A 16,755-nucleotide genomic window follows, 5' to 3' on the forward strand; every position below is an offset into this window, starting at 1 on the left:
ATAAAAGCAGAGTCATTATGCTGATCCTTTGTGAAACACTGGTCTGCCTTTGAAGCACTGTGTTCATTTCTTGTCATTGGGATGGACGTGAAGCATTCGGGAAGGTCCAGAAACTGTGCACAAGAATGATTTTTTTGGGGGGGGTTGGGGGGAACTACCATTACAATAATGGATATAGAAGATAGAGGGTAACTTCTTTAGTCAGAGAGTGGTGAATCGATGAATTTATTTTTGTCACAGAAGGTTGAGGCAAAGTCAGTGGATATATTTAAGGCAGAGATAGATATAGACTTGGTTGTTGCGAGTGTCAGAGGTTATGGGGTGAAGGCAGGAGAATGGGGTTGGGAGGGGGAGATAAATCAGCCATGATAGAATGGCGGAGTAGACTTGATGGGCCAAATGGCCAAATTCTGCTCCTATCTCATGATCTTATGATGGGAATATTTCTTTTTATGGAGAATATAAAATGATGAAGGGTCTGTACAGTGCAGATAGTGAGAGGCTATTCTCTTAGGTGGAGGACTGAGGATGAAAGGCTGCAGGTATAAGATAATGGGGAAGATAATTAAAAGTGTCATGTGGCTGGACACCAGTTAAACGATCATCCCTGACTGCTATCACTCAGTTTGAGATGTGAGAATCTTCTAGGTACAAAGATCTCCAAAATTGGCTATAGTCTTTATTTCCCCTTAGCAAGCCCTCACCAGCCATGTTGTAGCCACGGACTTAATATTGAAAAGATGTTCAAGGATAAGCAAAACTCTAAAGACAAAGGTCATTAGTTAATGTACGTGGAAGGTTAAATTCAACTTTGAGTTCAATTCTTTATAATTTAATTTATAAACTTCTATTTTATTTAGATGTCAGGATGTTTCCAGTGAACAATATCTATCTATGTGCAGTTTCGCCAAGGTGGCATTTGGTGTCTGAAGAAGGGCATCAACTCAAAACTTTGTCTGCCCATTTTCCCCCACAGATGCTGCCTGACCTGTTCACTTCCTCCGTCAATTTGTTTTCCACCATCTGGCATACAGTGCAATTTATTAAGGAAGTGTATCAGAACAAAAATCTGCGCTCTTCCACCCAATTTCTCACCCCTCCTCAATCCTTTTCCTAACTTGTAGGTAGGCAGCCAGCAAAGCCAAAGATATCAAGAATGTAGAAATCAAAGAGAATAACCAAGGAAATTGACTTTGACATTGGTGGTAGAGTTGGCAGTCCATTTCACTTTTCCCATTTTTTTTATCTATGTAGACTTCAATAGTAAAAAGCTGGTGAAACGTGTTGTGTACACCAACGCATTGTGCCACCTGCAGAATTTAATTTCAGGTCTTTTCCATGCTCTCGCAATTATGATTTTAATTAGCAGCAGGTAACTTGAGTTCGAGTTAGGATATGCCGGTATTGGGAGATTGGAACCAGGTCAGTCCCCCATGGCAAGCAAATCAGGTGGCTCCCAGTATACCAAGGGCCTTTGACACATCAACTCTCCTGCCTCATCCATAGGAAGTATTCTGTGCTGAAATGTCATGGGATATATTATAGCAGCAAAGCCATCATATACATGCAAGTTGTTGCAGATGATCTATATTCTTTATCATGTAGAGTGGCTCCTTGTATACACCTAAGGGTTCCTAAATGTGGGCCTTGCCAATTCCCCAGCCCTCTCAAATTGTCCTCTGGCCTCAGGTAAGTGCTCAGGGAACGACTGACCATGTGCCAGATTGGCCGAACATAATGGATATTCCCCTGGAAACAGGAAGGGACAAAGCCGACTGTATTTTTTAAGGAGGCTGAGGTCATTTAATATCTGCCAACCCCTACTGTGCAGTGTCTACCATTCAGTGGTGGCCAGTGCTCTGTTTTTTGCTGTGGCCTGTTGGGGAGATGGCGCCCATATAGCGGATAAAAACAGACTGGACAAACTAATCAGGAAGGCCGGCTCAGTGGTCGGGGCTGAGCAACGAACGGTCCAGCAGGTGGCAGAGGCCAGAACTCTAAATAAACTAGGTTCTATAATGACAAACCCCACTCACCCACTCCATGCCCTGAAGGTGATCAAGAGCAGCATCTTCAGTCAGAGGCTGATTGCACCAATGTGCAAAACGGAGAGATACAGGAAGTCCTGTTTACCAGCTGCTATAAGACTTTATAATGAGCATAAATAACTGCACTTTTTTTAAATTAATTGTATTTTAACTTGTATTTTAACGTATTTTAACTTGTTATGTATGAAAGCGTGGTGTTATGTTTGTCTTGAAGCTGTCGTGGCACTGTAATTTCCTGAAAAGGATTATTAAAGGAATAATCTAATCTAATCTAATCTAAACCCCTTTAAACACAATGTTCAGAGTGGGCTGATTAAATACAGACTGCTTTGGTGCTGGCACACTGTACTGCATCTTTATACACGCTACTTGTCACAACTACGTGATGGATAGCGCGCAATGGAAATCATCTTGACAGCATTCCAATACCTGCAAAGTGGCTGCTTTATTGTTTGAAGGCTGTTCATCCTTGGTTGCCACCTTCTGCTGCTTTTTATTCATCCCTGGAGGGTAAACAAGGGTAAGCAAGTGTTTTGAATATCATAAAGGAGAATCTGATTATTCATAGTGACTGCATTAACAGGACCCTTCAGTCAAACTCTTTCACAGTTTTATAAAGAATGTAATATATCAAAATCTAATTCAAATATATTGGAAGCACATTTTTTATGACAACATACAAAGAGAGTGCTGATTTCTGGGCTGAAGTATCCCATGGCGATAAATAGTTTCCTTTATTGCCTTGTTTATATTTTGGCTGAATATAATATTAAACGAAAGGTTTCACAAATGTTCAATTGTTCAGAAAATGCAAGCGTCAGTGTATTGGCCTAGCTTCTATTTCCCCTGGTACTGGGTATTGTAGAGAATCTGTTGCTGCACGTTAAAGCTTAGTCTGTCACTGGCAGACTAGAATAATAAGACATAAGTTAACTGTGACCAATGGCTGTATTTTTACTTTTCTTGCTTTCGTATTTTCTTACAAAGCAGAAAGTGGCCATTTGCACCACATCTGCCCTGGCCCACAGAGCAATCCCATTGGTCCCATTCCCCAATTTACTTCCTCACAATCTATTCTCTTGCCATGGCGATCAGATCTTCTCTAATTGTTCTACTGACCATCCACACTAGGGGTAATTTCCATTGAGTATTGATGCTCCTGGCACATTTCGGGATGTTGTACGAAACTAGGGTACCCATGTACCCACATAGTCATGGGGGAGTGTGCACACTCTAATGGTTGCATTTAAATAATAAGGAATTCGTTATTTCATTAATATTTTCTGCTCTAAATTGTAAATAACAGAAAAATAAGGATTTTACGCAGCAAATATTCACCATATTGTAATTTAAAACTGGCTTTAAAATTCAGCTGCCTTTCATGCAAGCACACATAAGGCTTCCGAAACTTGACTCAAACATGGCTACTGATGTGTAGGAAGGAACTGCAGATGCTGGTTTACACCGAAGATGGAAACAAAAAGCTGGAGTAACTCAGTGGGACAGGTAGCATCTCTGGATAGAAGGAATAGGTGATGTTTCGGGTCGAGTTCCTTCTTCAGACTGAGAGTCAGGGGAGAGGGAAACTAAGAGATAAGGAAGTGTAATGTGTGAAAAAAAGACAAAGGGGATGCCGATCAAAGAAAATGTAGAATAGATCATTGTTAGCTAGACGAAGCATACAGAGATAACATTTAATCAGGGGGACAGTCAGACTGCTCGGAGAACTAGGAAGCAGGAGGGATGGAGAGAGAGGGAAAGCAAAGGTTACTTGAAGTTAGAGATGTCGATATTCATACCACTGGGGTGCCATCGGTAGATGGCTAGTGATGTCTGTGGGATGTGGTTAGGGACAAATCTTGGGGTGGCACAGATCAGACATTTAGTGTGACTTGGCATGTAAATGGTGCAGGTACACCAGAGGTGGATGCCATAGGGCTCATTTAAAGGATGTGCAGGAAGTTGGGTGAAAACCCAGCACATTTGGATCAGTAGAATTAAGAAACAAATTTCCATTACTAGATAGAATAGAATATCCATTATATCCTAGATAGAATATCCATTATATCCTAGATAGAATATCCATTATATCCTAGATAGAATATCCATTATATCCTAGATAGAATATCCATTGCAGTGATAGAATGTGTTGCAGTTAATTTTAGACACAAAGTGCTCAAGTTGTTCAACAGGTCAGGCAGCATCTCTGGAGAACATGGATATGTGATGTTGCAAATCGGAACCCTTCATGTCCCAAACCAAAACAACACCAATCCATGTTCTCTAGAAATGCTCTATGACCTGTTGAGTTCCTCCAGCACTTTGATCTCTCCCAAATACAACTTCAATGAGCATAGAAGAAGATATTCTGGCTGGTAACATTGGTCACTCATGATGGGAGGAACAACCTTATACATTCATTAAATTTCTGGACCTTTGCAATTGGTCAGAAATATTCTATAATTGATAACATTGGTAATTATAGTTCCAGATTTAATGTAGTATGGTTCTTTACATTTCTACAGTATTTTATGAAGCATCTTGTTTAGAAAATGAATAAAAGGTTTAGAGAGAAATAATTCAAGTCGCTCCGTGACAATAAATCATCAGGTTGAGAAAATAAAAGGCATATTTTTTGAACCAATGAGAAAAAGTTTGAATTTTATGTTGAAGATTAAATATACTTGCCTGAGTAACCAAAAGAAATACTTGACAATGGACTAAGATAAATACCATTCCCATACACTGCTCCATGTAGCTGGGGAAAACAGAGGGAGAGAAAATCAAATGAATAACCACAAAGCACAAAACATGGCCCATTCTAGTCTATGTTATACAGTTTTTATGTTTCCATTGCTTATCAGATGTTATCAGTCAGAATATTTACTTATCAGAATGATCAGTGTAATTGGCATGACAATGGAGTAATTTAGTTAGTTTAATTTAGTTTAAAGATACTACGCGGAAGCAGGCCCTTTGGCTCGTGGAGTTCACACCAACTATCTATCACCCATACGCTAGTTCTAGGTTATCCCACATGCAAGGGACAATTTGCTGAAGACAGTTGACCTATAAAACTGCGTGTCTGTGGAATGTGGATGTAAACCCACATGGTCAAAGGGAGAACGTTCAAACTCCGCACAGACAGCACCCGTGGTCAGGATCGAATTCAGGTCTCTGGCGATGTGAGGCAACAAATATACCACTGTACCATTGTGCTGCCCAATTTCTCATAATACTGGCAATTCTTCTTTGCTCAGAGTGTTTCAAATTTTCTTTTGAACGCAAGATCCCAAGCAAATAGGAGCAGGAGTAAGCCACCTGGCCGATAAACCCTGGCCTGCCTTACAATATAATTATGGCCAATATATATTGATCCAGGTCTCATCTGCTTCTGTGTGCCAGTTCCTATTATCTGTAATTCCCAAATCTTTAAAAAAAGTTCTACCTCCTCTTTAGAGTCATAGAGTTGTAAAGCACAGAAATAATCTCTTCAGCCAACTCATCCATGCCGACCTGTCTGTATCCTTTTACTCCTTTCCCCTGCAATTACCTGTACAAATGTCTTTCATATGTTCTAATTGTTACTGCCTCTATCATCTCCCCTATCAGCTTGTTCCATATAACCATCACCCTCTGAATGAAAAACTTGCCCCACAGATCTTTAAAGTTATCCCCTCTCACCTATCCCTCTGGCTTTATTCTACCCGTTCTTGTGGAAAGGCTCTGACCATCTACCCTGGCTATGCTCCTCAATTTTATAAACCTCTGTCAGGTCACTCCTAAGCCACCTACATCCCAATGAGGAGAAATTCAGCCAATCCAATATCTCTTTATGTGTAAAGCCCTGTTTTCAGGCAACATGCTGGTGAATCTCTTCTGCACTCTTTTTAATGTTACCACGTCCATCCACTAATGTGACAAACGGAACTGTGCACAATACTCCACGTGAGACCTGACCAATGTTCTGTATAACTACACCATGACATACTAAGTTTTGCATGCAATACTTGGATCTGTGACGGCACCCTTTCCACATAAATACTTCTGCCGAAGGGAATTCCAGAGATTCACCAACCCTTGCAGGAAGAATATCCTATGCACGCATGTTTTAAATTTAATGGGCACAGGATCTATGCCTACTTGCCTGCACCTTGCTCATATCCCTCCAAATATTTTCCGTTCATGTACCAGTTTGTGTCTTTTAAGTATTATAATTATATCTACCTCTACCACATCCTCTGGCAGCTTCAATTAATGCACCTGTGAAGAGGTTGCCCCACTCACTTTAAACCTACGCCTTCTAATCTTAGACTTCCCTATCTTTGGAAAACAAACCTGGCTATATAGATATATTTTATATATATGGAACATGGGACATTTGATGTGGGTAGCAGCCACCATATTCATATTTCAGGAAACTATCCAGTATGCTGCCTGTGGATATCTGAACATTGATACTTGATAGAAGTATATTAAACATATGAGAAGCATAGATAGGGTAGTCAGTCAGAACCTTTTCCTAGGGTGGAAATATCAAACACTAGAGGGCACATAAGGTGAGAGGGGGAAAGTTTAACGGAGATGTGCGGGGCAAGTTTTTTACATAAAGGGTGGTCTGGAATGCATTGCCCGGGGAGGTGGTGGTGGCGAATACGGTGGATATGAGGCAGGTGGAGTTTAAGAGGCTCTTGGATAGACACATGGTATGCAAGGAATAGAAGGATATGGATCATGTGCAGGCAGATAAGATAAGTTCAGTTAGGCATTATGTTCGGCACAAACATTGTGGGCCGAAGGGCCCGTTTCTGTGCTGTGCTGTTCCATGTGGAACAAATGATAATGGCAAACTGCTGATTGTGGTCATCAGATAACAATTGTACTGGGGGTAATGTTGGGTTACAGAATAACTCTCAATATGTTTATTTTATTCTGCAACTGCCCTTACCTGTAATCGTGTGTTAGATGCAACAATCAAACCATTCCTTAAAATGGAGTGCCAGTTCTCTATATGTGAGCCGCTAGATATAAAACATAAACAATTTCAGTACCAGTGTGGTACATTATGTAACATAATCAGTCACCAGCATGTCCTCAGCATTTTTATCCCTTCAACACATGTTACTTTGGTGCACGTTTGAGGCATAAATGAAGTTTCTGATGAACCCCCACAAAGTAATACTGGAAGAAAAGGAGAAATTGCTGGAAAATACATTTTGTATTGCTCCAAAGTGCAAAACAATGATTTTCATTTCAACTGTTTCTTTGGACAGTTTCTTGAATGGGATCAGAAAGCGCTTAAAGAAAATGGCAGAGAAACAGAAAGTTGGAGACACACGAGACAGGAGCATATATGACCTTGAAGAATGACCATCCCAGACCCAGGCAAAACTGAAATGCTGAAACATGGTACGAAAAACAATACACATGTCAGCACAAAATCAGTTTATCAGATGATTGGACTAGAATAGGCATGGTGACACTTAAAAATGAGTTACAGACTAAGAAAGATTCAGAGAAACATGGCATAGACATGGGAATTAGGATTAAAGTAAAGTATTTACAGAACTACCAAAGCAAGACCTTTAGATAAATGACTTTAGGTTGATTTGTAGGTTTGCCACCTGGACCTCAAAGACAATTCCAGAGAAACCCATCATGGGCGAAATCACCGTCTCCGCCTACTTGAGTCTTCTCAGTGCAATTTTTCCAATATTAATGATGCAAATCTTCCCCTCAATTTTTAATGTCAAATTTAAAAAAGCAACATGTGTATAATAATATGAAGCATCATTATGAAATCCTCAAGGGAATCTTACCGGTTATAAAAGGATATCAGGAACTACAACATGCACTTCCTATAGCTTTCCATCCATTTGCAGCACTCTCACTTTATCACTGATCATTTATACCAATTTTCAAGGTAAAAGTACCTGAAAACTTAGTCCATCAACAGTTCCACCTATCTTGAAATATTTGCCATAATCAAATATTATTACTGACAGTTTAAAACTTTAAGAATGGAAGGAATTCTCCTTTTTCAATATCTTAAAGATATATTCATTAACTATTGTGATGAAAATTACCATGCACATATTCAAATAGAACTAGGGAAATGTTTATTTTTTTAATAAATTAGGAGGTATGCAATTCATACCCTTAAGGATTTAACAAATATCAACTCACTGAAATGAAAAAGTGCTCCCATAAAGTTTCTTTGCTGCCCTGAAATTGGATTCTTTGGCCGGTGGACTGCTGAGGAGCAGGAACTGGTGTGGCGTGTGCATGAACTTTAGTTGCTATATGGAGGAATAAAGTGACAAGTATTATACTGCAGTCAATAAGTCAGTTCACAAACATATTGTGACATGACACTGCCTCCAATACACATCTATTGCTTACATCCCCTGTTTCACTGTTAAAGGCCATATTAAATTCTCCAAAACAGAACCTTACAGCAACATGAATGTATATTTCTGGTAAGTGTCAGTTAATGAGGTACTGACATCTAATCAGGGGGTCATTTAGATAGCTTGGTTCCAATTCACTTTGTGCTTGAAACTCAATGGTGCAGAAAGGCAGGGAACTGATTCACAATCTCAATGAAGTGGCATTGTTTCTGGTATACTGCAGATTGTTTCTGTGCAGTTGTAAGGTTCACTGTGGCACTGAGCAATTACGCAGGTCACATTTTGAGGTCGCAGAAACAAAATATCAAGAGGAAATATGCAGATCAAAAGTTGAACTGCTATATGAGAGAAAAAACTTTTTCACCCAGAGAGTTGTGAATTTATGGAATTCCCTGCCACAGAGGGCAGTGGAGGCCAAGTCACTGGATGGATTTAAGAGAGAGTTAGATAGAGCTCGAGGGACTAGTGGAGTCAAAGGATATGGGGAGAAGGCAGGCACGGGTTATTGATAGGGGACGATCAGCCATGATCACAATGAATGGTGGTGCTGGCTCGAAGGGCCGAATGGCCTGCATCTATTTTCTATGTTTCTAAATGAATAACAGGTGCAATTTGCATGATATTGGTGTGAGCAAAAACAGTACATCACAACATAGTTTTCTTGCAGAAAATGCATGGATCAAATCACTTACCCTATTTGCAGTCAATTTTACAATATGCGATCTGTTACTGGAAATAATCCTGGTAAAGGCAAACACAGCGTTACTTCATTCCCTTGATCAAGAAAGTCAGCAATTACAACTTTAAACAATATAGTTTGCATGGTTATCTTTCTAAATTACATAAAAAGACATGGTTGAGTAATCATAACGCTGTAGTCAAACATTTCTGTATTTCTGGAAATACAGAAATTACTAATCCTAATGGAGAGTGAAGCACAGATTGAAGAGGAGATGCTCAGCAGAAGCAGATCAACGCATCTCCTGACTAGGGAGAGGTAACATAGGATAGTAATAATTGTGCACAGAAATTGATGCATTCCTATCTGCATCAAATGTAAAGAAAAACAAGCCTAATGTGTAAACTTGAACAGGTATCACTATGGCAACAAAGGAGAAAATAAAATGAGTGCCAGGACCAAACTGAGGATATGGATTTGAATGAGCCACCAAAATCAATCATGTTCCTACTTTACAATTCCATTGCTCAATATTTTTGTAGAAGTACCATTGTAACAGGGGATGCGCCAGCGGATCCTGCTTGTCCATCTGCTTCTTAATTTCCAAGTATGGTGCCTAGCAAGATAAACAAATTAAGCATTTTCCTCCCCACAACATTTATCTATCACTTTTCAGAAACTGGCAGACTTATTCAGATACAAGGAACTGCGGATGCTGGTTTATATAATAAAAAGACACAAAGCTCAGCGGGTCAGGCAGCATCTCTGGAGAACATAAAATATTGGGTCGGAAACTTTCTTCAGACCAAAGAAGGATCCCAGCCTGAAACATCGCCTATCCATGTTCCATAGAGACTTATTCAGATAAGGTGCTCATGTAATGTTTTCTACTTTTAATTAACATTTTACGCTATCTTTTCTTTTACTATCTATGTTAGCAGTCAGTAATCTTTTTTGGTGACATGTAAAGGTCTTGACAGCTGCAGTGCAGAGAATAACTGGGTCAACTTCTGGCACAGTAGTCAACATTAGTTCACATATAACTATGATATCTACTTTATTGTATTTAATTTAATCGTCATTTTAATGTATCTGAGAAAAGTTTTAAGGTCTTCTGTAACATTAAAGTCTATGAATTAGGTCTCACCTGCAGAAATATTGAGGTGATAAATCATAAACGAATGTTTCAGGACCAAAATAGTGATGGATAAGGTTGCCTATTAACATACAAAGGCAATGAAACTCAATACATATTCAAATGGGCAATTGATTTGAAGTGATGTAGAATATTTTGAGAGGTGATAACAATTAAATATTTTCCATCTGAGATGGAGAAGGGTGTGAAAAGGTGAGAGATGAAAATATCCTAAACACATTTAAACAGTGCTGGATGTGTGCTTGAGGACACATGACCCTGCAGGGCTAACGATTTAGACAACGGAATTAAGTGTAACATCTCTAGGTTTGTGGATGACACAAAGCTGGGTGGCAGTGTGAGCTGCGAGGCGGATGCTATGAGGCTGCAGGGTGACTTGGATAGGTTGGGTGCGTGGACAGATGCATGGCAGATACAGTATAATATGGATAAATGTGAGGTTATCACTTTGGTGGCAAGAACAAGAAGGCAGATTATTATCTGAATGGTGTCTGATTAGGAAACGGGGGGTGCAACAAGACCTGGGTGTGCTTGTACATCAGTCACTGAAAGTAAGCATGCAGGTACAGCAGGCAGTGAAGAAAGCTAATGGCATGTTGGCCTACATAGCGATAGGATTTGAGTATAGGAGCAAGGAGGACCTACTGCAGTTGTACAGGGCCCTGGTGAGACCGCACCTGGAGTTGTTTTGGTCTCCTAATTTGAGGAAGGATATTCTTACTATTGAAGGAGTGCAGCGTAGGTTCACCAGGTTAATTCCCGGGATGGCGGGACTGACATATGATGAAAGAATGGATCGACTGGGCTTATACTCACTGGAATTTAGAATGATGAGAGGGATCTTATAGAAACTTGCAGGAAAAATGTTCCCCATGTTGGGGGATTCCTGAACAAGCGGTCACAGCTTAAGAATAAGGGATAGGTCATTTAGGACTGAGATGAGGAAAAACTTTTTCAGATTCAGTGAATCTGTGGAATTCTCTGCCACGAAAGGCAATGGAGGCCAATTCATTGAATGTATTCAAGAGAGTTCGATATAGCTCTTAGGGCTAATGGATTCAAGGGATAAGGGGAGAAAGCAGGAACAGGGTACTGATTCTGGATGATCAGCCATGATCAAAGGGCCGAATGTAGCTCAAATACTGTAAAATGTGGATGAAACTGGAGAGATCTTCTCAATCAGTCAGTACACTGTGGGCCAAGAGCTTTCCCAGGGTATATTTTCTATGATTCTGCATATCACAGAGAAACTCACATGTTAATGCAAGCCAGAATGGTCAACCTCAATAAAAGCAAGTTGTTGAATAATGTACTAAAATGTACACACTTCTGACAAGTGGTTTTATGGAGAATTGTCAGTGATGTTCTCCTTACAGTCAGATTGTCTTGGACTTTCATATCAGCCGAATGCAATGTATGGCCATTGGACTTGACACTGAGTTTATGAGTGGTGCACCAACAACCCAAGCTGAAGGACTGAATGCATTTTATTATTTTATCAAATCTGAAAATTTTTACTAGGCCTCTTTTTTCTAAATTATTTCAATACATTTGATCTGTTTCGAAATGTCTTTCATTTGACAGCTTTGAGCTATTAAAAGGTCGTAAGGGTATTCGGAGAATGGGTCTGAAGAAGGGTCTCAACCCGAAACGTCACCCATTCCTTCTCTCCAGAGATGCTGCCTGTCCCGCTGAGTTACTCCAGCTTTTTGTGTCTGTCTTTGGAGAATGGGGCATGAAGATATGCCACTGAGGCCTAGTTCCACTCACAACTGGTTGTAGCACCAAAGCATTGAGCTCAATTAGAACCACGGAGCTATAAGTGGTGAGATCAGGGGGAAGGGGGAATTGAGGATATTATCTTACAACAATTGATAAATGTATTTTTACCTCAGAGGAAGGGATTAATTTGAACAGAAAATGATCGACATTCACTTTCTTATTTACTTGATTTCTTAAAAATGGGGTGATAGTTGTCAGTGAATGCAGTGTAAAGCCTGCTGCCAAACTATGGTCCTTACCTGGGTCATTTCCCTGATGGATGTTATGCTGTCCAGTGCTTTAACTAATCGTTCATAGTCTTTTTTCTTGTGGAATGGGAGGTGGGGGAGGGGGAAAGAAAACACTATTAGAATTTTATAATAAATGCAACCTAATTAAAAATAATTGCAACAAAGCCCACCCCCAAATAAAGCCATTCAACCAATTCATTTGTCCTCCAAATGAGCACAAATTTTTACCATATTTATTCAACCTGAACCTTTTTAATCTCCGCTTTTTTCCACTCCTTTTCAATCCTATCTTGAATGTTGCCATAGTTTCTGCACCAAACATTAACACTGGAAGAGAGTTCCATTGACTTGACTCTGTGGAAATAACTTTCTCTAGATGTTGGGTGTTGTTTTAAGTATTTATATTCAATCTTGCAATTATGGCTCCTTGATTGAATCGAGAAAACCGCTAGCCTCTCCCATCTAATGGAAAATTGAAGCGTCTGTCTTACAATCTGCACTGTTTCAGTGAGGAAAAACCATTCTATTTTAAGACTGTTTTGTTTTTGCGTTTCATTATGGTGGAGCCTGGCTATTGATCCAAAGCCACTAGTGTGCAACAACCTGTGACAAGTTAGGGTTTCGTGGATCTTCTAATAAAATATTGGGGTTTTCGTCACAAATTAGCCTATTCTTACCTCTACTTCTTCTATTCTTAACTTCTTCCAAAAATGTGCAACCCATTAAGGCCTTCTGAATAAATTCTTATTTTGGTATCAATCAATGAGTTTACAGAATGAGTTCTGTAACTAAACAAAGAGCTCTGTAACTAAAGATCTAAAACCTAAGGATTCTATTAACTTTTCCCTGTGACGATTTAACTTCCACACATTTGCGCTCACTAACACACACACACACACTAACACACACACACACACTAACACACACACACACACACACACACACACACACACACACACACACACACACACACACACACACACACACACACACACACACACACACACACACACACACACACACACACACACACACACACACACACACACACACACAACGAGCATATTGAGATATATGTGGCTTGCTACCAGAGGGCTTTCAGGGAGATCTTCGGGGTGGGAGGGGAAGCACGGCAAGAAGGGGAATGAGGAGCATGGTTTCCAAGAGTGTTAGACAAGTTATCAAAAGGAAGATAATTTAACGAAGAAACTATCTGATGAAACTCAGAAACCCGGGCTCCCTCGATATGATCCAGGTATTGGGTTAGGCTCACTAAAAAGCTGAAGAAGAACTAAACCATGTAAGTAAAGCCTTGTTCTGTGTGTTAAGTCAATGATAATCACTGGACTTCTATAAATTGGGAAGTTTTGCTACAGAAAATCAAAATAACTATTTCATTCAGCTTGTCATCACTGCACCTGTGGCTTCTACTCCCAACTCACAGAGGTCTTGCATCTAAATAAGGAAAGTGCAATACCGGTGCACTAAATACCCAATCATCTTTGATAACATTCATACCATTAAACAGAAAACCATGTGCGACTTAATGGAATTCCAAGGCCAGTTCAATCTCATTGTGCCCAAATGTCAGAAAATCAATGCAATTCAATCGTGAATATATTCAACAACTAGGCATCTATTGCTCTCTGACATAGGCATTCTAAATCACAAATCTCCAAACAAGGAAAATTTGTATTCCAGAGTTAAATGGCCAGCACCTAATCCTGAAACTATGCTCTTCATGGATTGTCACCTTGTCGTGGTGGAGAAGCTTGTGTGGTCCTGAAAGCGATGCCATCTGGAGCTTTGTTCCTGGTAGGGTCACCCATGGCGATAAGGTCGAGGGGGAGCACACTGACAAAGAGCAATCCAACCAAGACCTCAACGGTTGAACAGGCGGAGGATGATGGCTGACCTTAGTGGAGTGTCACAACGGCTGGGAAGGCGGATGCAGGCTGCAGCAGAAAAGGGTCTCCGGTCATCTTGGACTCCATGTCACTGGATCCTGACCCAGATCTGTCAAGGACTGTGTGGTGGCTGTCTGTGCACCAGTCTCCATACGTTAAACAAAGTCATGCACTGGCATTCTCCAACCCTGGAGACACCCATGGTCAGCCATGACCGAATGGGCCCTAAGAAGCCCTTAAATTATTGGGTCTCCACCAGAGAAAATATTCTCCAGGATCATCTATTTTTTCCTGAATTCCATTGAGTATAATATAATCTTACTCGTCCTCCACCTGAAGGATAACCCTTTTTTCTGTATACTGTCTTCAGCCCATAGTGTCTGAGCTGCTTAATCTATGCTCCACTACATCCAAAGCAAGTATGATCTTCCTCAGCTAAGGTTACGCTAATAATCAAATATAAATGTTGACATTCACTCCTGACTCCAGTTCAGGCTCATAATACTGATTTAAAAATAAAGGATTTTCATCTCTGTCATACTTTAGTTTAAAGATACAGTGTGGAAACAGACCCTTCAGTCCACCGAGTCTGCGCCGACCAATGATCACCCGTACACTAGTTCTATCCTGCATACTAGGAATAATTTACAGAAGCAATTAACCTGTAAACCTGCATGTCTTTGGAATGTGGAATGAAACCAGAGTAGCCAGAGAAACCCCATGCAGTCACAGGGAGAATATGTACACTCTGTACAAACAGCACCTGCAGTCAGGATCAAACCTAGGCCTCTGGCATGAGAGGCAGCAGCTCTACCGCTGCACTACTTACTGTGCTGCCCTTCATATCTGATTGGATTGGTTCTACTAACACTAATAGCACTAGGAACACTAACTAACAGTATCAACTATAAGGCACAGCATGGTACTTGCTTTAGAGTTCACAGTCATTGTTGAAATTATTGCAACAAGAAAAGTCCGTCAGGAAACACAGGACATTGAATAGTACAGCACAGGAACAGGCTTTTACTTTGTAGATACGGCACATAGAGTTGCTGCCTTACAGCGCCAATGACCCAGGTTCGATCGTGGCTATAGGTGTTGTCTGTACCAAGTTTGTATGTTCTTCACCGTGACTTGTGTGGGTTTTCTCCAGGATCTCTGGTTTCCTCCCACACTCCAATGACGTATATAGGTTGTTAGGTTAATTGGGTTGGTATAATTGTAAATTGTACCTAGTGTGTGTAGGATAATGTGAGTCTGTGGGGATCGCAGGTCGGAGCGGACTCGGTGGGCCGAAGGCTTTATTTGGCGCTGTATATCTAAACTAAAAACTAAATTAAACAGGCTCTTGAGCCCATAGTTTCTATGCTGACCACAGTGTCAATTTAAATTGCACATTCACAATAAATATATATTTAAAGATACAGCATGGAAGCAGGCCCATCAGACCACTGAGTCCATCCTGACAGTCGATCACCCATTTACACTATTTCTGTTATCCCAGTTTCTCATCCACTTTCCACACACCAGGGGCATTTAACATAGGCCAATTAACCTACAAACCCGCACGTCTTTGGGAAGTGAGAAGTGGGAGAAAACCAGAGCTCCCGATGAATACCCATGTGGTCACAGGGAGAACGTGCAAACTCGGCTCAGGCAGCACACAAGATCAGAATTGACCCTGGGCCTCAAGCACTGTAAGGCAACAGCTGTACCAGTTGCACCTCTTGCTGCCGCATAATACATCATGATGTGTTATGATTCATTGATAGGAAAATCCATTTTATATAACTTTGTATATTTTGTTTATCATAGATTTGCTACTGGAACATTGAATCATCACAATTGACCTAATTTGATCTTGTTGTCCATAATGGGTTATCATGGATGGTTTCAATTGAGACATGGCCTGACAATGGCCAGGTAACATATCAACATAGTGTCAGGTAATGAACATCTCCAGCGAGCGAGTCTAACCACCAACTTTTGGAATTCTCAAGGCTGTTCCTCGTCTATTGATTAGAAACTCAAATGAATTAGCCATTTAAATTCTGTGGCTGCAAGACTCCAAGGCCTTTCCACCTTATATACAAGGCACAAATGAGAAATACGATGGCTAATAGGTTCAGCTCCAACAATTCTGAAGAAGGTCAATCCAGCAGGAAATAGCCGATTGGATTGGCATTCTTTCACCACCATAAACAGTCATTCCATCCACCACTGGTGCAGAGTGGCTGCTGTGTGTACTATCTATAAGATGCACCACAGTGAGTCATCTGGACACTTCCATTTGCACCTTCCAAATTTATGATGTGGGTTTGTAGGTCAATTGCCCTCTGCAAATTGCTCCTAGTGTGTAGGCAGTGGATATAAAAGATAGGATACCATAGAAATAGTGTGAAAGGGTGATTGATGTGGATTTGGGGGGCTGAAGGGCCTATTCCATGTGGTATCTTTCAATTAAATCTTTACGTGGATGTTGCCAGGACCAGAGGGTCTGAGCTATATACAGAGGCTGAGTAAGGCTGGGACTCTACTCCTTG

The 16,755-nt window shown here is 40.5% G+C and overlaps 1 protein-coding gene across 1 annotated transcript in view; it reads right to left on the bottom strand.

Moving 5' to 3' along the window:
* parp8 (poly(ADP-ribose) polymerase family member 8) overlaps positions 1 to 16,755 on the bottom strand; it is a 398,103-nt gene that overhangs the window by 17,792 nt on the left and 363,556 nt on the right. The window contains exons 17-23 of the mRNA XM_033030967.1: positions 12,315 to 12,380; positions 9,686 to 9,753; positions 9,151 to 9,199; positions 8,235 to 8,347; positions 6,997 to 7,069; positions 4,737 to 4,806; positions 2,478 to 2,551 (exon numbers count right to left, since the gene is read on the bottom strand). Of these exons, the coding sequence (XP_032886858.1) occupies positions 2,478 to 2,551; positions 4,737 to 4,806; positions 6,997 to 7,069; positions 8,235 to 8,347; positions 9,151 to 9,199; positions 9,686 to 9,753; positions 12,315 to 12,380 (513 nt within the window). The remainder of the gene's footprint in view (positions 1 to 2,477; positions 2,552 to 4,736; positions 4,807 to 6,996; positions 7,070 to 8,234; positions 8,348 to 9,150; positions 9,200 to 9,685; positions 9,754 to 12,314; positions 12,381 to 16,755) is intronic.

The sequence above is a fragment of the Amblyraja radiata genome, chromosome 1, assembly GCF_010909765.2.
Source record: "Amblyraja radiata isolate CabotCenter1 chromosome 1, sAmbRad1.1.pri, whole genome shotgun sequence".
NCBI classification, from domain to species: domain Eukaryota; kingdom Metazoa; phylum Chordata; class Chondrichthyes; order Rajiformes; family Rajidae; genus Amblyraja; species Amblyraja radiata.